Consider the following 27,390-nt stretch of genomic DNA (forward strand, 5'->3'; position numbering starts at 1 on the left):
CATGTATATGTACTAGTTTTATACACGCATTACGAGAATGTGTTAATGCCCAATGTTTATATTTTAAATAAATATTTGAAAGTATATCAATGCAAGATTATATAGGAGAAGTTTATATATGGGTAATTGAATGTCAATTTTTTTTTATTTAAATATTTAACTCAAAGTATATGAATCCAAGATAATATAGAAAATTCATTATAATTATTACTAAAATAAATGTTTGCAACCTTGTAAAATCAATAGTCTAAATATTTGGTCTAAAAATGATAGTCTAAATAAATACTACTTTTAATTTGAATTTTTTTTAAGTGTTATTAATTCTCTTTTGAGTAACATTATCATTGTCTTCATCTTTACTATTTGTTATCTTCGTTTTTGTTGATAGTGTGTTATTTGCAATTTGGTTATTGTTGGTATAGCATAGATGACAACGTCATGCAATGAGATTATGATATAGGAGTTATGGACTTTCCTTTAGGTGTTCTGCTTGGGGTTCATTTGATTCAACCATTATTGTTGAATGAGTTATTGTGGATAAAGAAATCCCTAGTTTAAGACAAAAGATTAAATAAATTAATAAAAATTTGAAAATTTAAAATATTATGTATTCCAAAGATATTAAAAGGTAGTTTCTTGCTTCAATTTGCTGGGTAATGGGTTATTTGAGTACTTTCATTGTCAACAAATCTCCCAAGTAGTTAATATGATTGGTTTCAAACTATTCTTTTATTTTATTTTTATTTTTTCATGATATTAAAGAAATACATGTGTATCATTTTTTGGTGTAACTACTAATTTATTTAATTCAATAAGAATAAAATAGAGTGATTACGCTTCAATTTGTTAGGGTTATTTGAGTACTCTCTTTGTCAACCAATCCCCAAGTAGTTAATATAATTAGCTTCAAATTATTTTAAAAAGATTCATAGTATTACTAAAATACTTGGTAAATAAATAAATAACATTATACTTTGATATTTAATTACAAGATATTGTAAGAATAAGATAATGGACAATGCAATGAATATTAATTGATAAATTTGAATGTAAAGAATCTTTGCATGAGAGAAAATAAAGACAATATAACTAATGAAATTATTTCTCTTATTTAATTTAATTTTTTGATAATGAATATTTTTTTTCAAATAAAGATATTGTAGACACATAATTCTAAATTAAAGAAATACATATGTATCATTTTTTTTGTTGTAGCTACTAATTTATTTAATTTAATAAGAGTAAAATAGAGTGAGAAACTTAATTATGTCAAATTTGATTGAGATGAGGTTCGAACCTAAGACCTTTCTTATAGAAATTAATGGGTAAGTTAAAAATTAACGAAATATTAACGGAGAAGAGAATATTTAACGAAAAACTTAACGGATAATATAAAAGGAAGGTTAAATTAGGTAATTTCTATTAATAATATTAATTTGAATTATCTTAACCATCTATTTGATTAAATAATTCATCTGAACCGTCTATTTGATTAAATAATTTGACCGTCATTTTTTCTACCCATTTTAGGCCTAACTCTCTTTGGCTCTTATTAGTATAGTAGATATCATAAATTATTTAAATAATCATAAGCCCAAAATATAATAAATTAATAATAATAACTAATTAGGATGGCCCAAGACACATACAAGATCTGGGCCAAAAAAAAAATTCGGATCCATCTAAAATTAAAAAGAGAATGAGAACAAGGGTGAAGACCCTTATACTCAAATAGATTCTTGTAATACTGTAAATTTAGACCAGAGGCGCCGCGCCCAGGAGCGATCGCGAATGATCCAGAGCTGCCGCTTGGACGCAGAGCAAGAGACGCCTACGCCCACTGCCGGAGCTCCACACCGCGGCCCTCTGCCGGAGCGCCGAGACCCCGATCGAAAGCAAACGGTACATTCGATCGTTTTATTTATTTTTTTCGAAATTTTTTTGTGTATTTCATTATTTCGAAATAATTGATGTATATTAAATTTTGTTTTACACAAGGTGAACCCAGTAGTACACAGAATTTTTCCTTTAAAAATCATATTCAAAAGATTTCCAAGAATGTTGGGCCGTAATTCAAAAGCCCAAATTTCTAAAACCCGGTTCAGAGCCTAAAGAATCAATATACTACAGTCCTTTACTCGTTACCGCCAAGCCGCCAAAATTCATTCTCGTTCAATTTAGGGCATAAACCCTAACGCTCAAATGCGCCATCCTTAAACCTTAAACCCAATGCACTATTTATTTAATTTTTTTAAAAGCATTTATTTCGTTTTCTTTAGCGATCTCTTCGAATTGCAACATCCATTAGCTCCGATTTGGAAGACGAATTGCTAAACTCTTTGTGAGGTTTGGAAATGGCTTCCGATAGCGATGAAGAATTCGACGGCGATGACGGATTCGAAGCCGACATGGAAGCCCTAAAGAGGGCCTGCGTTCTGGCCGGAGCCAGCCCCGGCCACGCTGACGATGATTTCTCCGGCCGCGCCGTCAGCAATAGTGTCCCATCCTCCCCTGACACCGACGACGGGGTGGATGATGTTGAGCTGGTTCGTGATATTCAGAAGCGGTTTGCACTTTCGACTGATGTTCAGGTGCCTCTGGATATGAGGCCTATATGCTCGATATTCCCCATTGAGGGTGGGAATGAGTCTGAAGATGATATGGAAACGCTCCGTGCTATTGAACGTCGATTTGCGTCATATTATGACGGTATGTTATTTTGTTAGTTTGTTCCTCCTTTTTCAAGTTTCTTAGAATCCGCCTTAATGAAGATTCATTCACAATTCTGAATTTTTTTTAAAAATTTACTGTAGTATTCAACATTGCCTAAGATATGATGATTTCATCTGATTATCCGGTTACAAAACAAAAATGATTTCCTTCTTTCACTCTGATATACAGATACTACAAAAGAAGGATTGGATAAAGATTTGCATAATACTGAGCAGGTTGGTGTTACTAACATAACCTCAGAAGAGGAAAGTTGCAATAATTTCTTTCNCTTATAGAAATTAATGGGTAAGTTAAAAATTAACGAAATATTAACGGAGAAGAGAATATTTAACGAAAAACTTAACGGATAATATAAAAGGAAGGTTAAATTAGGTAATTTCTATTAATAATATTAATTTGAATTATCTTAACCATCTATTTGATTAAATAATTCATCTGAACCGTCTATTTGATTAAATAATTTGACCGTCATTTTTTCTACCCATTTTAGGCCTAACTCTCTTTGGCTCTTATTAGTATAGTAGATATCATAAATTATTTAAATAATCATAAGCCCAAAATATAATAAATTAATAATAATAACTAATTAGGATGGCCCAAGACACATACAAGATCTGGGCCAAAAAAAAAATTCGGATCCATCTAAAATTAAAAAGAGAATGAGAACAAGGGTGAAGACCCTTATACTCAAATAGATTCTTGTAATACTGTAAATTTAGACCAGAGGCGCCGCGCCCAGGAGCGATCGCGAATGATCCAGAGCTGCCGCTTGGACGCAGAGCAAGAGACGCCTACGCCCACTGCCGGAGCTCCACACCGCGGCCCTCTGCCGGAGCGCCGAGACCCCGATCGAAAGCAAACGGTACATTCGATCGTTTTATTTATTTTTTTCGAAATTTTTTTGTGTATTTCATTATTTCGAAATAATTGATGTATATTAAATTTTGTTTTACACAAGGTGAACCCAGTAGTACACAGAATTTTTCCTTTAAAAATCATATTCAAAAGATTTCCAAGAATGTTGGGCCGTAATTCAAAAGCCCAAATTTCTAAAACCCGGTTCAGAGCCTAAAGAATCAATATACTACAGTCCTTTACTCGTTACCGCCAAGCCGCCAAAATTCATTCTCGTTCAATTTAGGGCATAAACCCTAACGCTCAAATGCGCCATCCTTAAACCTTAAACCCAATGCACTATTTATTTAATTTTTTTAAAAGCATTTATTTCGTTTTCTTTAGCGATCTCTTCGAATTGCAACATCCATTAGCTCCGATTTGGAAGACGAATTGCTAAACTCTTTGTGAGGTTTGGAAATGGCTTCCGATAGCGATGAAGAATTCGACGGCGATGACGGATTCGAAGCCGACATGGAAGCCCTAAAGAGGGCCTGCGTTCTGGCCGGAGCCAGCCCCGGCCACGCTGACGATGATTTCTCCGGCCGCGCCGTCAGCAATAGTGTCCCATCCTCCCCTGACACCGACGACGGGGTGGATGATGTTGAGCTGGTTCGTGATATTCAGAAGCGGTTTGCACTTTCGACTGATGTTCAGGTGCCTCTGGATATGAGGCCTATATGCTCGATATTCCCCATTGAGGGTGGGAATGAGTCTGAAGATGATATGGAAACGCTCCGTGCTATTGAACGTCGATTTGCGTCATATTATGACGGTATGTTATTTTGTTAGTTTGTTCCTCCTTTTTCAAGTTTCTTAGAATCCGCCTTAATGAAGATTCATTCACAATTCTGAATTTTTTTTAAAAATTTACTGTAGTATTCAACATTGCCTAAGATATGATGATTTCATCTGATTATCCGGTTACAAAACAAAAATGATTTCCTTCTTTCACTCTGATATACAGATACTACAAAAGAAGGATTGGATAAAGATTTGCATAATACTGAGCAGGTTGGTGTTACTAACATAACCTCAGAAGAGGAAAGTTGCAATAATTTCTTTCNCTAACATAACCTCAGAAGAGGAAAGTTGCAATAATTTCTTTCTAGAGAGAACTAATGCTGGGGAAGGGTTTCCCACTTGTGTAGATGGAAATAACAGTGCCCTTCAGATTTCAGAAGGTGCTATACCCCAGGGTGGTGGCGCTGAAAATGCATCATTTGAAAGTTCTGGCTTCCCTAAGTCAGCACAGGCTTTTGTGGATGCAATAAAGAAGAATAGGGCTTTCCAGAAACTTATTCGAAGTAAAATGATTCATGTTGAAGCAAGGATTGAAGAACTAAAAAAACTTAAGGATCGGGTTAAAATCTTGAAAGACTATCAGGTTTCTTGCCGTAAGAGAACTGGGCATGCCTTGGCACAGAAAAAGGATGCACGTGTCCAGTTGGTATTACCAAGAGAAAGGGTTAATTCAAAGGTCAGTATGTAATAATATGTATATATATTTGTTCTTAAATTGTTTTTATATTTATAATAGGTGATATACTCTATGACTTTTCATCTTTATTTTGTTGATGACTGGGAGATGTAACATATTTTGGGCATTTTTATGATGTTTTACAAATTATCTGAATATAAATTTGTTCTTTCAGCTGAATGAGAAGAAATCTTCTGCTTTGTATTATGCACCACCTGAGAATTCCCTAGTTGCTAGTTATAGAGATGCTTTGGAGAAGTTTCCAGTCTCTGTGAATCGAGAAAAGTGGTCAAAGGAAGAAAGGGAGAATCTTCTGAAGGGTGTGAAGCAACAATTTCAAGAAACTATGTTTCAACGTGCAATTGATCTAAGGTATGATCTTCTAACAGTTTGTAAGCTGAACTTCATATAGCATATATGTCATTTCTGAGATGTAATCATTAAATTTTTTGCCCATACCACATGTATTTGGTTTTAGTCCTTGGCTTCAAGCATTTTTCTCACCATTTTCTTTTGTTCAACTTCTATATGTTTTTTATGGTTGAAGAAAAACAACTAAAATTCATTGAATTTGGCAATATATTTGGGATACTAGATTGGAGATATAAGTATTTTGTCTTTCATATTAGCTGGTGATTACATTGCAATTCATGAACAAAAATTGAAGATTATACAATTTGGCAATACACATATACTTGTATATATAATAGCAGTTGTTGGTGAGACTCAGACATCATATGCATTTCATCATCAGTAGATGAAGTACATAGCTATAGGTCTTTCACTGGTTATTATTTATTAAGCAATAAAGTTGATACCTACTATTGTATCTTAGATTCTTATCTGGTGATTTCTAGAAACTTGTAAAGAAGAGAAGTCTGTGCTGCCCTTTAGTCATCCTGTTCCTTGTGATGGCCAATGGGCTATTACATTGGATCATTTTGGATCATACAAGATGGCATTTTTAGTTTTCGGCTCATTACATTGGATCATATTGGATTATACGAGATGACATTTTTAGTTTTTAGGCTTTAGTTTGGTAATAATCACTTTGTGTGTGTGTGTATGCAGTGACATGGATGAATCTTTTGGAGATATGACTGATATTGATAGCAATATTCTATCAATAAGGGACCTTGATATTACCCCTGAAATGATGAGGCTGTTTCTACCCAAGGTTAATTGGGATCGTTTGGCTTCAATGTATGTTCCTAGGCACTCTGGTGCTGAATGTCAAACAAGGTATTTAAATATATGCATAAATTACAGAGAATCATTTGTTGTTATGCACTACATACATGCCTATAAGATTTAGGATCCAATGACTTATCTGAGCATTGTTTAAAAAGGCGTTTATGAGGTGCACCTCTGCTTGAGGTGAGCACAAGTAACACCAGGGTGTTTGCCCTCGTCGCATAACAATGGGCGTATGCCCTGTGCAGGAAGGGCGCACGCCCTGGAGTGCGCTCTTGAGGCCTTTTGAGGTGGAGCGGTACTACCTGTCTACACATCTAAAATAAACCTCCTCCACACTCCACCTTGTGGGAACTCAACTGCCCCTCCACTGCCTGAGAAGTTATAGACTAATTTCTCACTTCTCTAGCAATGGCGCTGCAACTTCTTCGAGTCTTCTTCTTGCTTATTTATTTATTTATTTTACTTGTTCTTCAATAGTTCCTTTGTTAATTTTTTCTTGCTATGGTTGTCTGGGATAGATGACTCTGATTAAATTTGGTGTTCCATTAAATAAAATAACTAAAAAACTAATATATTGATCTTTTGTGGGGTCTATTTTGAGGCATAGGTTTATGCCTCAAAGTGCTTGAGGCTTATGCCCTGCCTCTCCAATACAAAATGCCTTCTTACCCCAACAAGCTTTTTTAAACCTTGGATCTGAGTTCTTTTTATATGACTCACATAGTCGAGAAAGTGTGTATGAGGTTCATTTTGGTTGGATTGGTATCTTGTGTAACCTCTTTCTTTAGTTACTTTATTAGTTTTAACTCTGATATATTAATTGAAGTTTTTATTTTTTTTTGGGGTGAGTTTCATCATTACAACTGTATGTCATTGGATATTTTAGATTTTCGTGCCAGGACTTATCAACTTCAACACTCATACTTGTACATAATTGAGGAAGCTTGTAGTATTTGACCCTTCTGTTGACTGTTTGAGTAATAGAAATTGATGTAATTAGTTTCTAATATTCTGCAGATGGTTGAACTGGGAAGACCCCTTAATCAATCAGGAACCTTGGAGTGTTGTGCAGGATAAGAACCTTTTGCATATTGTGCAACAAAAGGGTCTCAGTAACTGGATTGATATTGCCTTATGCTTAGGAACTAACAGAACTCCATTTCAGTGCTTAGCACGCTATCAAAGGAGCCTAAATGCTTCAATAATTAAAAGGGAGTGGACTGAGGAGGAGGATAATAAACTGAGAGCTGCTGTGGAAGTTTTTGGTGAGAGTAATTGGCAGGTTGTTGCTGCTTCCCTTGAAGGACGGACAGGTACCCAGTGCTCCAATAGGTCAGTTTTTTTAATGGTTTATTGTTTCTCATGGCATGTTTGTTATTGAGGTTGGGGTAATCAACCTATTCTATGTGATATTGGCACTAGGAAATATTAGTTTTTGCAGAATTATATTGCTTAATTTGATCTGAGGCAACTGCCACATGAAGGTTATGATTGATACTTTTTAATGAAAATTCAAGTGTTCTCATTTATTCTGCCTAATCTGTAGTGAAGTGGATTCACATGCTGTTGAAAGTAAATTTGTAGTTATATGGGTATTTGAGCCTTTGACTACACATTGCAGTTGAATGGCATAGAGTATACTTGTGCAGATTTACTTCAAGGTATTAATGAAGTTACTGTATTCTTAAGTCTCTAATATGTATGGTGGTATTTATATCTTTATAATAATGTAATAACAACAGAGTAGAAATGGAAAACAGAACTTTAGCCCAAATTTTCATTTAAATTTTTTTTTTTTTTTGTTTACTTTTAATAAATAGTTCTATCTTGCTTATATCTTCTCCAAAGCAAGCGAGGAAAGAAAGAATAAGTAAAATGGGAAAAAACAAATTGGTAGATAGTTTCCGCATATAGCAAAGCCTTTCAGTTTGAAGTCCTTTGCCAAATTTCTTCTTGTTTGTTTGATATAATGAATGCTTTCATATAAATTAAAGGGGATTGATTTGTCCAAATCATGCAGGTGGATTAAGACTCTTCATCCTGCTCGGAAAAGGGTTGGGAAATGGACTGCTGATGAAGATAAACGTTTGAAGGTTGCTGTAATGCTTTTTGGGCCAAAAACTTGGAGGAAGATAGCTCAATACGTACCTGGGCGGACACAAGTGCAGTGTAGGGAAAGGTACTTTTTATGCATCTAAGCTTTATAATGGTTGTGTAAAATTGGCTTTTTACTTAAATATTGGAGCTTTCTTGTTCTCATTGCAGATGGGCCAATAGCTTAGATCCTTCTTTGAATCTCAATGGATGGACTGAAGAGGAGGATATGAAGTTGGAAGCTGCAATCCAAGAACATGGATATTCCTGGTCCAAGGTTGCTGCTTGTGTTGCTCCACGCACTGATAATCAGTGTAGGAGGTATGAGTCCTGATATTGATAGCTGTAGAAAATGTTTATAGAAACAAAATGCTATTGGCCTGAATGCTCTTAGTTATACTGTCCATTCTACTCATCGGTCCTTTGTTTCTTTAGGAGATGGAAGGCACTATTTCCACATGAAGTGCCTTTGCTGCGGGAAGCTAGAAAAATACAGAAGGTTGCTTTCATAACCAACTTTGTTGACAGGGAGTCTGAAAGACCTTCCCTTAAACCTGATGACTTTGCTCCAGCACCATTACTCCTTCAGCCATCTGGTTCTGAACCTTCCAGGAAACGGAAGATAGCATCAAGGTATGTTACGATTGCCTACTTGAACTTTCACCCTACCACACGCCAATGAATAAATGATTCTTCACTGAGTATACTTGGTCATGTATCTTCTGGGTATGTTTTCTGCCAGGTATTTTGGGATTAAAGCAGGGAGTTGGATGATGGGGTTGGGGTTGGTTACCACATCACTGGGGAATTTGTTTTGGATTATAAAGTTTGGTGTTTCTTTTTTCCTGGGAGGGAGGAGGGGTTGGGGAATGACGTTGGTAGTAATGAGGTTATTATTGACTGGGTTAAGGCATATTGAATAAGAGCAAAGTATTCCTTGATTTTTCTATCTAATGGCATTCTACTCACCATGGCATCCTTTCCAGAATATGTTTCAGCAGTGTGGCAAGTGGTGTTTGTATGATATCAATGTGATTTATTTTTCTTTTCATTTGCAGAAACATGTCTTCAGATGATCCAACAATAGCTGAGAATTGCAGATATGGTATCACATACCAGTCCAGAAAGAGCAAGCGGCAGCCTAAAAGAAAAATATGCACCAACCGCAAAAGAAGGCGTCCTGCAAATCCTGGCATGTTAAGTAATGGCAATGACCTGGGGGGACTGGAATTCAGTGTTACTAAGAATAATAGGACTTCTAAATTGCCTCCTAGAAAGAAGAGAAAGCGTGAACCTTATGTTGAAGTTCCAGAGATTTCTGCTAGTGATGAGATTGAAACAACAAATGGAGATGGTATTATCTTCAAGAGAAGTACAAGGGGACCTGAGTTTGAGTCAGGGAGTGACAATGATGCAAAAGTTGACACTTCCTCATCTTTTCCAAATTCATTTTCTGATGCTAGGACACTTGGTGGAAAAGCTATAAAGTCTAGGAAAAGGAGCATAAGACGCCCAAGAAAGAACTGTAGTGATCTATATGTTAGCCAAATATATCATCCCTTTCCTACTTCACGTAAACGGAAAGGTCCTTTACGAGAATTTCCTGGAAGCAACCTAGACGCTGATCCATCGGGGGAGCTATACGATTCTTCACTATCTTTTGAAGAGAATTCTGAGCTGGAGTCTGGTGCTAAACAGGTAGAAGAGTCTCATGATCGTTCATCACCTTTGAGATGTTTGGCTCATGATGGCCTAGAATCAAACAACTTCAGAACTTCCAGCTGTTGCATGCAAGGTAAAAAGAAAGGCCTTAAATGCAGAGATGTGGATCACTCAAATAAGCTGGCAGAAACAGAGGAAGATGACTCCATTACTCTTGCCGCCTTTATTAAAAAATCTGTTAGGCTGAGTGATCATAACTCAAATCAAAGTGGTGCTATCCCGGAGCATAATATACACACACCTACTACTTCAAGAGGCTGTGAAATCCAAGGGCATGGAAATGGACTTGGATTCGGACCTTCTCCGACATCAGAGGCAGGAATTATGGATGATGATATGCCTCTTGCTCATTTTCTCAATACATTGAAGAGAAGGGTCAAGCCTGCCACCAGTAAATAGTGCTAAACCCATACTTCTACTGGAAATGATTTTTTGTTTGTTTGTTTGTTTGTTTGAGGTAATGCTTGGTGGAAACGAATGAGTTGAGTTGTACAGACAGGGAAACTGTTTTTTGTTTGCTTATTATATACATATGTATTAAGTATATGCTATGATGCTCTGCGCCGGTTTTGGCTCAATTTTTTTTTTGGTTCTAAGGCACTGGCGGCATCTATTGGTTTTACCCCAACTGGAAATTCGGATTCATTGAAAAGAAAAATGAATTTTTTCTTTGAAAGCTTTTGCCATTTATTCATTTGCTTGGTTTGTTGATTGGAATTTAAGACAAAGATCAAATAAGCTCTTAAATTATTTGAGAGAGTACTATTGTATTGTATCTTTAAAAGGTTAAATATGTTATTTAATTTTACACAAAAGTGTAAGTCTTAGAAAAATGAAAACCTTGAATTTTAGTTAAGCCCACCGAATAAGTCACAATATGATGCTTTAGTGTTAGGGTAAAAGATTTTAAACCTGAATAAAAAATTGATTAATTTGATGTTAGGGTAAAAAATTTTAAATCTGAAAAATTAATTTGAATCGATAAACTCGATAGCCGGATAGAATTAATTTGAAACCAAACAGGCTATCCTGATTAACCTCTCTAGAACTCAATATGTGACATATGGTTAGACGAAATTCAATGAAGCCTCAATAGGCGAGCTACCTTAAAAGAAATGATGCCAATTGACACCATGCATTTAGGGATGTCAACGGGGCGGGGGACATACCCCCCATCCCCGCCCCCGACTTTCTTTCCCGTTCCCCATCCCCGTTCCCATCTCCGCCGGGGATTATTCGGGGATGCGAAATCCCCACCCCGTTAATATGTTATAAAAAATAAAAATTAAATATTAAAAACATTTACATAAATAACGCATATATATTCATCTCCATCTTAAAGTAGTATTCAATATTTTACAATAAAACATGTTATCTAAATATACATTTTATAAGTATGACATACAATAACAAGAATGCTTTTAAAATTATATATATTATAAACAAAGTAATACATATGTGTGTGTTGTGCGACTATATATATATATCGGGGACGGGGCGGGGCGGGGCGGTGAATTAAAAAATGCCCCCATCCCCGATCCCCTGTTTTTGTCCCCATCCTCGTCCTCGTATGGGCGGGGAATCGGGTTCCCCGTCGGATACGGGTACAATTGACATCCCTAAACACTATCCCAAATCAAATTTTCTAACTTTATATATGTATATATGTATATATAGATAAAAAAAAAAGTTTGAAATTGACATCACTAAAATATCGGTTGTTATGCCATGGACTCGAGTCCACCTTGCAAGATGGATTTGGGTCTATGTTCACAATTTTAGAATTTTATATTCACAATTACAAAACTCTATATTCACAATTTTATAACTCTATATTCACAATATAACACAATTTTTGAATCTATATAACAAAATTGTGAATATAGAATTCAAAAATTGTAAATATTGAGTAATATAATTTTGTATATTGAGATATAAAATTGTGAATATAGAGTTCTAAAATTGTAAATAGAGTTCTAAAATTGTGAACATGGATCTCAGTACCTCCTTATAAGGTGGACTCGGATCTATAGCATAATTTGTCCTAAAATATACTCCTATATAATAGGGATCAACATATAAATAAAGAAAATTATAATACTCTTGTAGACACGAAAAATTTGACATATCAAAATTGATAGGTTAATTATTGGATTTCATTTTAAGGATGATTATTTTGAATTTGGATGATAATATATTTTTTTTGAAATAGATACTCTTGATTTTATGATCTTTACAAGGTAGTATATGTTATATACTGTCGCAAACATTTTCAGTCTAAAGAATTTAAGTCCCCACCACCGGGATTTGAATCTATAACTACCCGTTTGGTATGGTAACCGAGATATCATCACATTACATGATAAATGGAGCGGCGCGGCCATCCTCACCTTGGGCCCCGACGACTATTCTCTTGCTTCCATTTTCTTCTCCAACTCCTCTATTTTCTTTTGTAATTGCTCTACCACTTCCTCCTGCACACTCGGGGTTTGCTTATGCGCAGTGGACCGACGCGGAATCGACCCTCCAGACTCACCCACCCTTTCTATCTGTTGTGACTGCATGCTCATCTTGTTGTGGACCTTTGGTGGGTGACCCTTTGGCCTTTGGCTGTGTCCACAACCTTGGCTGAATAGCAACCCTCTCACCCCATCGTCTCATGGCGGGCATAGAAACGGTCGGCCGATGAGCTGCTTTACGACACAAACACTGTGTCCCCTTTTTCTCTATTTCATCCTTTTGCCGGATGCCTGGGGTATTTGACATTGAATCTCCGCCCCCAACTGGGCTAGAGCTGTCGCTGCCTACTAAATGGCTCGGGTTGTTGCCTTGGGGTCCATAGGCGATACCCATGTCTTGGGCGCCTGCTTCCCTCCACCGTGATTGTTGTTGTGCCACTGGCGGAGATCATCATCGTGATCACCAAAGGTGTTGCCATGATTTACATGACGTGAATGATGGGAACTGCTAGATCCTGATCTGGCCATCTCCAAGTGATAAGCTAACGTGCTTGTAGTGTGTAGAGCGTACCTGAGATTTGATCTCAGCTTTCAATAAGAGCACCAATGATGGTAAATATGCTACCAGTGAATACTTGTGTATTAGTGAAATATGATAGTACAATGAGTAATTTCAGTACAGTAGTGCTTGTGTACACAATAGTTTGCGTGTCCCCAAATCTACAATAGGATTCCTCTCTTATATCTATGAGTGCAATGACTCTCTGTGAATATATAACGTACATTTAATCTTATACTAAGTGCGGGTAATAACGACAAGGAGTAACTTTTCTTCAATGTGTCGTCCTTGTGTAACGGGTGGCCGTTTGATTTCCTTGCGCCTGCTTGTCTGCCTTCGGGTCGGTGCTTGTGGTTCGGGTTGGGTGTTGCTTGCCCAATTGCTCTGTCAGCATGTTTGGTAGTATGGTGGAATGAGAATAATTAATAATAATTGGGAAAGAAATGAGGAAGGGAAATGAAACCCTTATTTAATAAGGGTATGGGTTTTTCAATTAATAGGTATTTCAAACCATAGTATTATTTTAAAAACCTGTCAAACAAACAATAAAAATCACTTTAATACCCATACCTTATACCAAAACCCGTCAACCAAACACACCCTTAATTAGTTCTATGGCTAGGGTGGTTAAAAAACCATCAATTTTGCACACAATATAATTATATTTTTTTTAAAAGAGTTAATTTCATTTTGTCCTAAATTTATAGGCTGTAATCCACTTTAAGTCTTTTTTCTTTTTCTTTTTTTTTTCAGAACATCAATCTTCTGCCTAGTGTTATTGTGGCATGATCATTTTTGTCAATTGTCATCCATTAATACTAGGATCGACGGGTGATATTATATATATATATATATATATATATATATATATATATATATATATATATATATATATAAAAGACTAAAAGTAGACTAACATTTATAAATATATGACAAAAAATAGAATTTAACTCTTTTTAAAATTGCATTAAGTATATGATTTTATAAAAGTTTTTCTTCGCATATAATTTTTCTTACAAAGGAAATAACTGAAGAGGAAGTATTTTTAAATATGTTTGGTAACTAATTTTTTTTTTTTGGACATTTAAAAAAAACATGTACAAGTTTTTAAAAAGTTTATTCGGTGATTTAGTAAACAATTAACTTTTCAATTTAATGCATCTGCCTTTTAAAATTGTTTACTAAATTAGTAAATTAATTATTCTACCTTAAAAAGTTTATTGGGTGATTTATTCTTTTCTTCCTTGTACATTTCTCCTCATAATGCATGCTGCATGCATGGCATGCATCTATCTTCCAAAATTCAGTGGAACGTAATCTTATGATTTTTCTCTTCTAAAGATTCCTCTATTATTCATTAATCCTTTTCTTAAGATCTTGAAATTTAGCATCTTTTGTTGAAATTAAACAAATTATTCTGATGGTTTAATTCTTTCTATCTAGTTAAATCTTCTACTTAAACTTCTCTGATGATCGATAAAACAATTCTTCTATTAAATTGTTTCTTTCTTTTGACTTATGTCTTTTATGTAATGTTGTAAAAATTGGCCTAAGTGGTTGCCTAGGCGCCAACTAGGCGCTAAGCACCCCTAGGCCGAGACAATTTCAGTCCTAGCCTCCTAGGCAATTTTTAGTCGCACAATTGACCAATCAGCCAATTAAGCGCCCTAAGCGCGTCGAGTTAGAGGCCTAATTGGGCCGAGTTCAGCGCCTAACTCGAGTTGGCGCTCAACTCGGCCAAGTAGTTTTTTTGCCTGCTCGACTATTTATCTTCTATATTTTTCCAGTCATGTACTCAACTAACCATTTAATACATGCACTTGACTAGTTTGGGAGATTATAGTAGTCTAATAACAACTTCTAGAGTTCTAGTCCTGATGGGAAAAGTGGATAACGTACGATATACTCAGATTACTCGGCTGCCTAAGTGCTAGGAGCTTCCGAAGCACCAGACTAGCGTCTAACGCATTCTGCAACATTGCATTGAAAAAAGAATGAAAGTTAATTCACACCATTTGCTTTAAATCTTCTAAAATATTTCATGATTCTTAAATCTTCTAAGAACTTTGTTGTTTTCGTAAAATCTTTACTGCTCATAAGATATTTTTTAAATTTAGATAAATTTGAGCCAACAATTTACAAAATAAATTTTCGTAGCTTCTCTTTGCAATTCTATTAATTGCTCTATTTTTTTTTTTCTCTTTTTTCAATCCACTTCCAGATAAATACTTTTTAGGTAGCATTATCCAAATAAACATTACATTGTTATAGATTTATAGCCCTACATGTGTTTTGTGTTAAGATGACACCTTTGTGGCTCTACTTGAGGGATAGTTACAGGATTGAACCCTGGTGGTGGAGCATTGATTTTTTAAACTACAACATATCAAAAAATATAGAACATATACAACCTTATAATAGAATAGTGATTTTATTGTAATTTTTCTTAGAATCCTATTTTTATCATCTCTTTCTCATTCACTAATTAAAGAATTTCTACTTATATTTCAATTAAACTTTTAAATATTAATTCAAATTGAATAAACAATTGTTAAATAAAAAAAAAAGGAGAGAAAGAAGCAATCATTTTGTTCTAAGTCTTAACGAAGTACACGAATTGAATAGATCTTTTTCTCTAAACCTTTCAAAATTAAAATAAGGAGCCAACCAAAATTTACTCACAACCATTAGCTTCATGGCTCTCTAACACTATAAAATGGGCACAAATCCCTCATTAACAAATCGTGGAGCACATCAAGAGAAGTACACTAATTAAGGATCACATAGAATTACCTCCCTCAGCTCCCTCTCTCCATACAAAAATGGCAAGGGTTGTTGCACTCATCTCTGCACTTTGCATTTTGGCCCTTGCCGGCATCGCCCACTGCACTCCTGAGAAATTCAATGTTGTGGGCAACGTCTACTGCGACACCTGCCGTGTTCAATTCCAGACCAGAATTAGCCAGAACATAAAAGGTAACAGAAATTCATTATGGTTTCTTTCATAAATTAGGTTTCTCAACTTATGCTGGATTAATTTTAAGCTGCCAACTCCTTGCCCGTGAGTCACTGGAGGATCCAGCTTCTCACCTTACTATACACTCTACACAAAAAGATTCTTCATCACCTTTGGTTGGGTTCCCACCCTTTACCTGTACACTCTTTGTATAAAGGGTTTAATCAGATCACTTCTGATCAGTCAAAGTCTCTTAATGATCCATAGGTTTTTAGTGGGATGCCCAAGAGCCAACCTCATGTTCTCAACATTGCTTGTACACTCTAGGCAGAAAGGGTCTTCATCACTGACCAGTCGGTCGGTCTCCTAATAACCCTAGGTTTCCCGTGAGATTCTAATATTGTTCTCACCTCTTGCTTGTACACTCTACGCAGAAAGGATCTTCATCACTGACCGGTCGGCCTCCTAATGACCCTAAGTTTCTAGTGAGATTTGAACCTTCACATTGTTATTGAACAAGGCTTTAGGATGATAAGTCAACAAACTGAGTTAGCCATGTGGGGAAAGGTTTCCACTTTCCAATGAGATGTGAACCTCCACATTGCCAACGCAACAAGGCTTTAGGGTGATCCGTCGAACCAATTGAGTTAGCCACGCGGGGCAACACCATTCTTTTTCTTTCTTGAATTCATTATTTTTTTAATCTTGAGTGATGAGGAATCTGTAGTCACTCTTTCAGAGTGTGCGCAAAAAAAATCCTTCTTTACTACCAAACAAAAGGACTCACTAATTCAGTCATTCTAATTGAACACATTACCATTACGTTTGATTCCAATCCCTATTCTAATTCCCATGTTCGAATCAAACACGTACCCCCAACTAGAAAAATTAAACCTGTAGTACAGTCACTCCTTCTAACTGGGTATGCACCGAGAAAACTCTATTTCTGTGTAATAAACTAATGATTTTTGGGCATACAGATGCGGTGGTGCGGCTGGATTGCAGAAACATAGAGAACCAGACATTGACATACAGCGTGAAGGGGGCGACGGGGGTGGACGGAAAGTACAACTTGACGGTGGACGGAGAACACGAGAAGGACATGTGCGAGGTGACAGTGGTGAAGAGCCCAAGGGAGGATTGCAAGGAGACCGTGGCGGGGTTGGAGAAAGCCAGAGTTGTTTGCACTCAGAACGTTGGAATGGAGGGAGGCCTTCGCCATGCTAACCCACTCTTCTTCATGAAAGATAAGGCCGATGAGCGGTGTGCCAAAGTGTTGAAGGAGATCGATTTTCTCCCCGGTCCAGCCATGTGATATCATTTCTCCCATCCATCAACAACGTAACCTTAATTAGCTTTGCCCTTTTTAATGTTGTTCTATATATATGTGTGCACTCCATTTGATTGAATAAATTATATTTCGATCGAGTTCATGATATATAAGTCGAGCTTGGTACGTAAATCTTTTCTTATTTTGAGTACTAACATATTGAACTACAAAGAATCAATGTCTCCATTGAGATTCGAACTTATGATGATCTCTCATTTGAGAGAGTCAGAGGGGTCATTTGGCTACTTGGCCCATATTTTATTTAACTATTTATATTTTGTTGCTTGCTTTATTGATTAATTGAAAAAATTAACTATTTTATTTTACAAATTATACAAGAGGATGTTGAACAGTTGAAGTATTGGTGAGTAAATTAAAGAACTAGGGTTTCCTGTTCCCGGACGACACGAGGATTCCAATGTCAACTTACCTGCCTTACCTGTCCGGCTGTCCCCTTAGGGTGGGGAGCCCAGGTGGTGCGAAGCGATGAGATCCAGGTCACCAAAATCTTAAGAGATTTTTTTTTTTTAATTATTAAAATAAATTAAAAATAATAGAGCAGAGGAACAAGTCAATTTTGATTTAATTGTATAATTTTGGACGGTCAATTGTGATTTTAATAATTGGATAACTCACCCGCATTTTTGTGTGACTTATTTGAGATTTTGAACATTATTCCCTTTCTAAGGCAAATTATTGTGTGGACTCGGGTCCACCTTGCAAGGTGAATCCGTATAAAAAAAATATACGATTTATATAATGAAGGTATATAATTTATGTACTGAATGTTTAAAATTTGTATATACTAAATGTTCACAATATAATTTACATACTAAATGTATGTTCACAATTTACATACTGAATATTTACAATTTTATATACTAAATGTTCATAATTTATATACTGAATGTTCACAATTTTAAGAGTTTATTACCGAAATGGTTATCGATTATTGCAAAATTATCAATTTGGTCATCGATAATTTTTGTGTCCAATTAAGTCCTTCGACTTTGAAAATTTTAATCAATTTGGTCCTCCGTTTATTTTGCCGTTAAATATTCGTTAAATCGGGACTAAATTGGTAATTTTGTTAAAGTTAAGGGACCAAATTAGTAATTAATTTTTCACAGAAATGGTCCTTGACTATAGTAAAATTACTAATTTAGTTTTGATTTAACGGATGTTTAACATCAAAATAAGTGGAGGACCAAATTGGTTAAATTTTTAAAGTCGATGGACTTAATTGTGCACGAAAAATTGTCAAGGACCAAATTAATAATTTCACAATAGTTGATGGACCATTTTGATAATAAACTCCCGTATATAAAGTGTGTATCTTGACTCGAGTCCACCTTACAAGGTAGACTCGGGTCCATGGTATAACTGTGGCTTATTTAAATATGAGGCAGGGTATATATTAACTCTCTATTTTACATAGCAAGCATACTTTCTCGATCTGCCTCTAAATTCTGCAACCCTAGTACCTCCCTAGCTTCACCGTATTGGGTCATTTTCTCATCCTAAAATAACGGCGTGACAGATTGGATCTAGAGCTCAAAACGCGACTCAGCCCCTCCGATCCTCTACCAAAATTACTTTAATTTCTCAATCTAAGTGATCGGTGAGTTTTGATTTTCGCTTCATTCCACCAAATGCGTTTCCTTAATTGTGATGGTTCGATCGATTTTGTGTTTCGTGTTTCCTTATGATGTTTAAAGGATACCCATGTTATTTATGTAATGTTTCGATCTATAAGCTATCTCGTTCAATTCTCTTTGATTGGACTTGATGATTAGTTTCCATTGAAAAAGATTAGGGTTTGTTGTCCAAATTTGATAAAACTCTCATAACTCATAATAATCATTTGAAAATCAATAGTTTTCTTAATCAAATTTTAATTCGATCTATAAGCTATCTAGTTCAATTCTTTGATTAGATTTGGAGATTAGTTTCCATTGAAAAATTAGGGTTTGTTGTCCAAATTTGATAAAACTGTCATAACTCATAATAATAAATTGATAAATCAGTAGTTTTTTTTAATCAAGTTTTAATTCGATTTCCTATTACAATTGGTTACCTGCTCAATTTTCCTTTTAGATCAGATTCTATATGTTTCAAACAATACTCTTCTCATTGTACCAAAAAAAATTAAGTACCTTATATGGATTAACTTTTATAGTACGTTTTGAATTGATGAGAAAATCAAATTTATATTATTTTTCAAAAGGGAAATGCTAAATATAGACATAAATGTATTTAATCCATTATTGTATCAAATCTAAATATAGTGAGATGTATTGAAGGCAAATAATTGTGCTTAAGGTGAAATATAAAATTTTAAAGCATTATATTGATTGGCTGTTAAGAAAGCTCTAGCTTGGATCAAGAATCGCCCTGTGAATGGTTTATTGTGGAGTTTGATTGTTTTAGTTGTTGTGCTAGTTTTAATTCTGTTAGACAATACTTTTCGCATGTCGGTTTAGTTATTAAGCAGTGTCGTATATGATTGCTTGTAACATCGAGAACATCTTGATTCACCATTTCAAAAAGTCAATAGATTCATTTTCTGTTCTTGGAGTGTGGGATTCGAATACTATTCATATGCTAACTTCTTATGCATGCTTTCCTGGAATTATAAAGCCCAAATTAAACAATTATATATTTGTGTTACTTTATAAACTATTATTTGTGTCTTTTTGTTGATACTTTTCTATTAAATTTCACAGCATATATATATAAAGTTAATTAGCAGAATGCAGCCTGGAGAGCATTCTGTGGCTACTTCATCATCTGCCAAAGCAGCAAAGGTGTACCCATCTATACTGGGTTATAGTTTTCAGTGTTCAAAATGTTGTAAATGGAGGCTGGTTCCAACAAAGGAAATATATGAAAATATAAGGGCAAACATCTCTGCCAATCCATTCTTTTGTGAGATGGCAAATCAGTGGGAAAGGAATATATCATGTGAAGATCCAACTGATGTGGTTCCAGATGGAAGTAGGCTTTGGGCTATTGATAAGCCTAACATTCCTCTTCCACCTCCGGGATGGAGGCGTGAATTAGGGTTCAGAGCTGTCGGAGGTACCCGCTTTGTAGAAGTGTATGTCTCATTTTCCTTTTCTCTCTCTCTCACTCTATATATATATATATATATATACTGGTTCAAATGGGGATAGACTTTTCTATGTCACCATACGGATTACACCATTAGGTATGTATAAATGCACCACAATGTATTCAGAGGTACACCAAGGCGAAAATGCACAACCCTAGGGCTGGGAGGTGTCATGCACCATTAGGTATGCAAATACACCACATTGTGTTCAGAAATATACTAGGGTGAAATACACAAATGCACCACACCCTTGTGCATTTCTCAACACGTTGTGGTGTATTCTTGCATATCTAGTGCGTGGTGACATGACCCCACGTCTGCACGAGAGACAACTCGGGAACTAAACCCTATTTATATATATATGCATTGTTTATAAATATTGATAAGCTTATTAATATCTACTCTCACCCTTTTTTTCTATATAATTTTTGCAGCTTTTACTACTCACCATTTAAAAGAAGATTCCGTTCCATACCAGAAATTGAAAAGTAATATCTATTTTCCTTTCTAATGAACCTAGACATTTTTTTAGCTCTGATCTTCATATGTATATTTGGCTATCTATTATTTCATTATTATTACCTTTTTTGTTGTGATTTGATTAGGTATTTAAAAGAACACCCAGAGCATGTAGCAGTTGTGATAGATATAAATCAATTTTGTTTTGATTCACCAGAGCCTCTATTTCAAAAAAAGGGAAAAAGAAAGCATCACCTTTCTATAACTTCCTTGTCTCAGCCATATCAATCTGGTCAAGAAGTTATATATATAGGTGAATTAGTTTTGTAATTCTATAAACACTTATTGTTATTATATTTGTTACAACAAGTTGATTACTTACTTTCTTTCTTTCTTTTTTTTTTTTTAATATTATGCTTTTCCAGATGATGATGATGATGATATTGAAGTGCAAGGTGGTAGTGCACCCAATGTCAGTAGCAACAGTTGATAATGGCAGTTCCTAATGTCTTTATGACTCAATAGAAATAGAATGTGATATATGTTTGTATGTTGTCTGTTGTGGATTATATTCTTCGACAAAGATAATTTTGAGTGTTTTTTTTTTTAAATGACAATGTGGATTATTTATTTTATTATGTGTTATTTTTATTATTATTATTATTATTATTATTATTATTATTTATAAGTAATCTATACAATAATGTATACATAAATAACAACGTTGTGTGCCCGGGGCATTGTCTTCTCTTTTTTCTTGGTTAGTTGAGTACATGGCTGGAGAAATATAGAAGAGGAGTAGCCGAGAGTTACGTTGGGCACCGACTTGGTTGAGTTTGGCGTCTGAGTCGGTCGAGTTGATGCCTAGTCGGCCAATTAGTTGGTCAGCCGGCTAAAAGCTGCATAGAGTTAAAATCATCCCGGTCAATTTTTACAACAGTGATAACATCACATATGCATGTTATCTCAAAATAACTTTAAAGTATACACTTAAATTTATAATCAATCAACCAAATGATGAAGTAGTGAGTTCCTATGCTATTGGATTGAACTTGATCACCTTGTATGGATTAAAATAAATCCCAAGCAAGCTCTAGTTCAACCTGAAATGTCAGTATCAAACCCTAACAATGATGATTAAGCACCCTTTCTTGAAATGCTTGATAAAGTTGAAAAAAAAAAAATGGAACCCGTATAATTCTTTCTTTCTTTTTTTTTTTTTGAAATCCTATTGTATTGTATTTTTAATTAGCTTCAAAATGATGAAATTCTATTGCATTATTGAAAATAATATAACTCTTTAAATATATAATTAGAGTATTCCTTGGTATGACGTCAATAATTTGAAAAATATAAAAGCGAATTGAATCCCTAGAATTTTTATTAAATTGTACTCTTGACTTCAAAAACTAAATCCAATAATGATAGTGTTTAAAAATGTTTATTTAGGCTTTTGTTATATGAGCTAAAAATGTACGTACCGTACCATGGATCCTTTTTGGTGAGACGGCCAGACGGATAGGGTCTAGATAAAAGTGTAATATTTATGATGGAAAATATAATACTAATCATCGATAAATTGATTGTTACTTACGATGAGTAAAAGATTCATATGCTTAAATAAGAAAAAGTATGATACTTTTGAGAAAAAAAAATTATAATACTTTTAAATCAAAATGTAATATTTAGGAGTTGAAAAGTTACTTATGAGATAACATGTGATACTAATAAGGATAAATTAATTTAATTTATATTGTTTATGAAGAAAATTGTAATACATATTAGGAAAAATATGATACCAATTAACTTTCTAGATTGATCTATCAACTTTCTTTGACATAAAAAGAAGGTTACGTTGTTGTTGTCGAGCGCTGGACTTTTAAGAATCAAGATAATTCTTCTTTAGCTTAGAATATTTGCACAACACTTAATTGTTTCTCTTTCTTAATCTTTTCAGCAATACGTTTGCAATTGTTTTCCTTGCACCTCCTTCTAAGCAAGGGTCTTCTGTTTATAGATGAGGAGGGGTGAGCACCAACTCTAACTTTGAATATGCCTGTTGTCACTCAACAAGTGGTAGTCCTCCAAAAGATACCACAATCATATCCATGAAAATCTGTTGTCAAATCCTTTACTTGCACAACTTATGAACCATAGGATAATGATCTATCGTTTGTCTATTGGTGTATAAGCACACTTTGATTCAAAAGGCCGGACTCTTCTGCTTATCATTAATTTGTCTTGAGTGTACACTTGTCAATGTTAAACAAGTTGCATTATATCAAACAACTCTTTTTATCCTTCATTATATCGTATGTTGACTTACTCCCTTTTTGTCTTGAGGAGCATTAACATTTTCTTCAAAGTTTGACGTGAAAGTGGAGAATATGTCATTGAGTCTCTATAAAAAGTTCTTGACTTGTCTTGGAAGTGTCTTCTTTTGATTGCTTTCTTCCAAATTCACTAGCTCCTTACGAAATTTCTCATTCCGATTCCTTACCTTCTAGTGAGACTTCTTCCAATTAAGCATCTTCTGGTATGGCTTCAATCTGTAGAGACGTGATCTCTAAACGATTTACAAGTGTGATTCGAGGGCTCTATAAGGACTATATACTTAGCATCATCCAAATCTATTAACAGACATTCCTAACAATTAAGGTAATGATCATTGTATATATATCCGATGAGTGTGATGGTGGTTTATGTGAAAGACTGAAAGAAGAGTTTATTACATGTACTCCCAAATTCTATATTTGGGTGAAAGAATTCTACTGCTCAAAAAAGATATTTGGAAGCACCAGGGGAGGTATATATATTCTTTTTCAATAATCTTTTTCTAAAATGTTTATAAATGATATAAATTTTGATTTTTTTTCATATTTTTCAAAATATAATACATTCCATGTAATGCAGGGATAAATTACTAATCACTATTAAATAGTTAAATAGTAAATACCATTACAAAAAAAACAAGTCACCAACGCTAGCTAAGGTGTATTCCGTGACACTTGAGCAATCATCGTTGTATCGTAAAAGAGCAGTAGATCCAAAAGAAGTACCATCAGGAGTCCAAAAAAAAAAATATCTGAAGAAAAAATATGGAGAATACATACCACAGGTATCTTTCCAAACTAACATATTGAAAAGTAAGAAACACGCAGTTAAAATCTAATTATGAACATTTTAAATTGGTTTCCTCCAATATCCCAACTAAACGTAATAATTTAATTTAAAAGTTGGTTCTCTCCCTATCCCCATTAGAGCCACGCACCAAATAACATTTTCATTTCTAATCTCAAATCAATTTCAACCATTTAAAGAAATGAAAAAAATGCATTGCATGACACTTTACAACCACTCTTCATCCTCTTGACATGATCCACAAATACACAATGCAAGCATGAATAAATTTCAGGTAAAACCAAGCTGCAGCTTGCAATGAAGCGGATAGAAGAGTTAAAATCTGAAAGTCATGACGAGTTTTCATAACTGGAGAAATTGTGTTGCGAAATACAAATCATTTTCAATAATATCTAAGCTACTTCATCACCGTTTGATGAAATGGTCTATTTAAGATTGACTATAGATTTAAGTGCATACTTAAAAGTTATTTTGAGATAATATGCATATGTCATTTTACAATTTTAACAACGTTACGTTGTTATTTACATAATTGTATAGATTACTTATTAATAACAAATTTAATTTATCTCAAATAATAAAAGAATTAATTCATTCCACCATTTCTTGGAATGAGCCTGGCCTCCATTTGTAACAGCTTGAGCACTTAAAACTATAACCCAGTATAGATGGGTATACCTTAATTTGGTGTTACGGGAGATGAAGCTACGGATCAGAATGAATGAATTGTTGGAGCATTGCAATAATTAACTGTATGCATTTCTTGTTCCGCCCATATGCTACTAAATGTTCTTCAGGCTGCATTGAATTGTGTTAACTTTATGCTGTGAAATTTAATATAAAAGTATTTAAATAATTTTAAAAAGGCACAAATAAAAGTTTAATTTATAAAGTAACACAAGAAATAGAAGATATAGATACATATTTGTGTTTATCATGTGATAGCTAGCGGGGAGGGTATTGTTATTATATTTGTTACAACAAGTTGATTGCTTTCTTTTTTTCTTTTTAATATTATGTTCTTCAAGATGATGAGGAAATTGAAGTGCAAGGCAACAAAGCTGTAGTGCACCCATTGTCAGCAACAGTTGATATTTGATAATGTCTTTATGACTCAATAGAATTTGTATATGTTTGTATGTTGTCTGTTGTGGATTCTTCAACAAAGATAATTTTGAGAGTTTTTTTTTTTTTGTAATGACAATGTGGATTATTAATTTTATTATTTGTGTTATTATTATTATTATTATTATTATTTATAAGTAATCTATACAATAATGTAAATAACAACGTTGTTGATATCATAACATACAATGTTGCAGAAGGCACTATGAGCTAGTCGAGCGCCAGGGAGCATCTTCTGCATATGTTAGATGGTTAATTGATTACATGCTGAGTACATGGTTGGAGAAATATAAAAGAGGAGTAGACGAGCAGGCAAAAAAAAATCACTCAACCGAGTTGAACGTCAACTCGGTCGAGATAGAACCGACTCAATCGACTTAGGCGCCCAACTTGGTCAAGTTAGGCGCTCAACTCGACCAAGTCGACGCCTAGTCGGCTAGTTAGTCGGTCAGTCGACTAAAAGCTGCCTAGAACTAAAATTGCCTTGGTCAATTTTTACAACACTAATAACATGACATATACATGTTATCTCATAATAACTTTAAGTATACACTTAAATTTATAATCAATCAACCAAATGGTAAAGTAGTGAGTTGCTATGCTAGTATCAACTTTAAGTTAAATTTTGGTTTGAACTCACCTTGTATGGATTAAAAGAAATCCCAAGCAAGCTCTAGTTCAACCTGACATGTCAGTATCAAACCCTAACAATGATTAAGCTAGCATCCTTTCTTTAAATGCTTGATAAAGTTCCAAAAAAAATTACAAAATGGAGCGGCCCTATAATTCCTATTGTATTGTTTTTTTTTTTTTTAAATCCTATTGTATTGTATTTTTAATTAGCTTCAAAATGATGAAATTCTATCGCATTATTGAAAATAATATAATTGTTTAAAAATATATAATTAGAGTATTCCTTGGTATAAGGTCAATAAGAACTAAATTCAATGTCAAATCACTAACTTTAATATTTTGGGGTCCATCACTCGCGATCAACCCCGGGTTTCAAACCATTAACCTTATTGTGATCAATACTTTATCCCAACAAACAAAAAAGTTGTTATACTATTCTAATTCAAATAAGATGTAAAAGTGTGTCGATCGAAAAAAAATTAATTTGATTTAAAGGTAATGTGATTTACCACGTCAGGGAGTAGAAATTGGGAGTTCATGTAGTAGAATTCATGTACTAAAATCAACCTGTCAAACCACTATGTATGAGCTCAAAAATGTTTAGTTTGATTAAAAAGAAAAATAGATATTACTTTTCATCTCTGGTATGGAACGAAATCTTCGCTGCAAAATATAAATATAAATTAAAGGGTGAGATGGGTATACCTTAATTTGGTGTTTCGGGAGATGAAGCTACAGATTGAATGAATGAATTGTTGGAGCATTATATTGCAATAATTAACTGTATGCATTTCTTGTGTTAACTTTTTGCTGTGAAATTTAATATAAAAGTATCTAAATAATTTTAAAAAGACAAATATAAGTTTATAAAGTAACACTAGAAATAGAAGATATAAACACATATTTGTGTTTATCATGTGATAGTGTAATTATCAATATTTGATATCATGAAATTCGATCCAGCGAGAATATGATGTTAATGAAACTCTACGGAAACTTTTACGGGTGACATTGACGAGGTAAGTTACTCGTTCAATAAAAATTGTTTTTAAAAGAACACAAAAGTTCAATCAAGTTGTTCGTTCTTTAAAATATGTGCCCAATATTAATATTTTATATTAAAATTTTAAATGTATTTAGATTTTTTATATATAAATTATTGTAAATAATAATAATAATTTAAAATATTTTTATAAATTTTATATTTATATTTTAGAAAATAACTAACATATCACTCCAACATATAATATGTATATATTATTATTAATATTATTGCAGAAAATAAGAAAATATATAGTGGATGCATGTGCATGGTAACAATAGTGGAAAAGATAACGGAAGTTATAACGGTAAGGGTATGCTTGTCTAACATATTGTAAAGTACAACTTTTATAGCATAATGTACAAAAAAACTTAACGAAAAAAACGGACATAAATGAAGAGTATAACCTTCATTCACACTTTGTTGGTCGGCGAGTTGTCTTTTTTTTTTT

At 34.2% G+C, this 27,390-nt stretch overlaps 3 protein-coding genes across 4 annotated transcripts; all 3 read left to right on the forward strand.

Moving 5' to 3' along the window:
- Positions 1-3,462: 3,462 nt before the first annotated feature.
- Positions 3,463-10,796, forward strand: LOC116022659. Of its 2 annotated transcripts, XM_031263454.1 has the most exons (11): positions 3,463-3,595; positions 3,973-4,402; positions 4,595-4,656; positions 4,700-5,107; positions 5,283-5,479; positions 6,179-6,349; positions 7,322-7,636; positions 8,325-8,483; positions 8,570-8,719; positions 8,834-9,031; positions 9,457-10,796. In XM_031263454.1, the coding sequence occupies exons 2-11, from the start codon at positions 4,048-4,050 to the stop codon at positions 10,517-10,519; spliced, it is 3,078 nt and encodes a 1,025-aa protein (XP_031119314.1). In that variant the 5' UTR covers positions 3,463-3,595; positions 3,973-4,047; the 3' UTR covers positions 10,520-10,796. The 2 variants fall into 2 exon arrangements, with proteins under 2 accessions (XP_031119314.1, XP_031119313.1); XM_031263453.1 differs by lacking the exon at positions 3,463-3,595 and having other exon boundaries at positions 3,853-4,402.
- Positions 10,797-15,897: 5,101 nt separating this feature from the next.
- LOC116023825 (anther-specific protein LAT52-like) lies at positions 15,898-17,556 on the forward strand. Its single transcript, XM_031264845.1, has 2 exons — positions 15,898-16,114; positions 17,075-17,556. Exons 1-2 carry the CDS (start codon positions 15,961-15,963, stop codon positions 17,407-17,409), a joined length of 489 nt encoding a protein of 162 aa, XP_031120705.1. The 5' UTR covers positions 15,898-15,960; the 3' UTR covers positions 17,410-17,556.
- A 2,621-nt stretch (positions 17,557-20,177) lies between these two features.
- On the forward strand, positions 20,178-21,488 carry LOC116023559 (methyl-CpG-binding domain-containing protein 2-like). The gene is made up of 4 exons (XM_031264562.1): positions 20,178-20,524; positions 20,974-21,027; positions 21,145-21,311; positions 21,424-21,488. The coding sequence occupies exons 1-4, from the start codon at positions 20,178-20,180 to the stop codon at positions 21,486-21,488; spliced, it is 633 nt and encodes a 210-aa protein (XP_031120422.1).
- Positions 21,489-27,390: the final 5,902 nt, after the last annotated feature.

This window comes from Ipomoea triloba, chromosome 6, assembly GCF_003576645.1.
Source record: "Ipomoea triloba cultivar NCNSP0323 chromosome 6, ASM357664v1".
In the NCBI taxonomy this organism is placed as follows: Eukaryota; Viridiplantae; Streptophyta; class Magnoliopsida; order Solanales; family Convolvulaceae; genus Ipomoea; species Ipomoea triloba.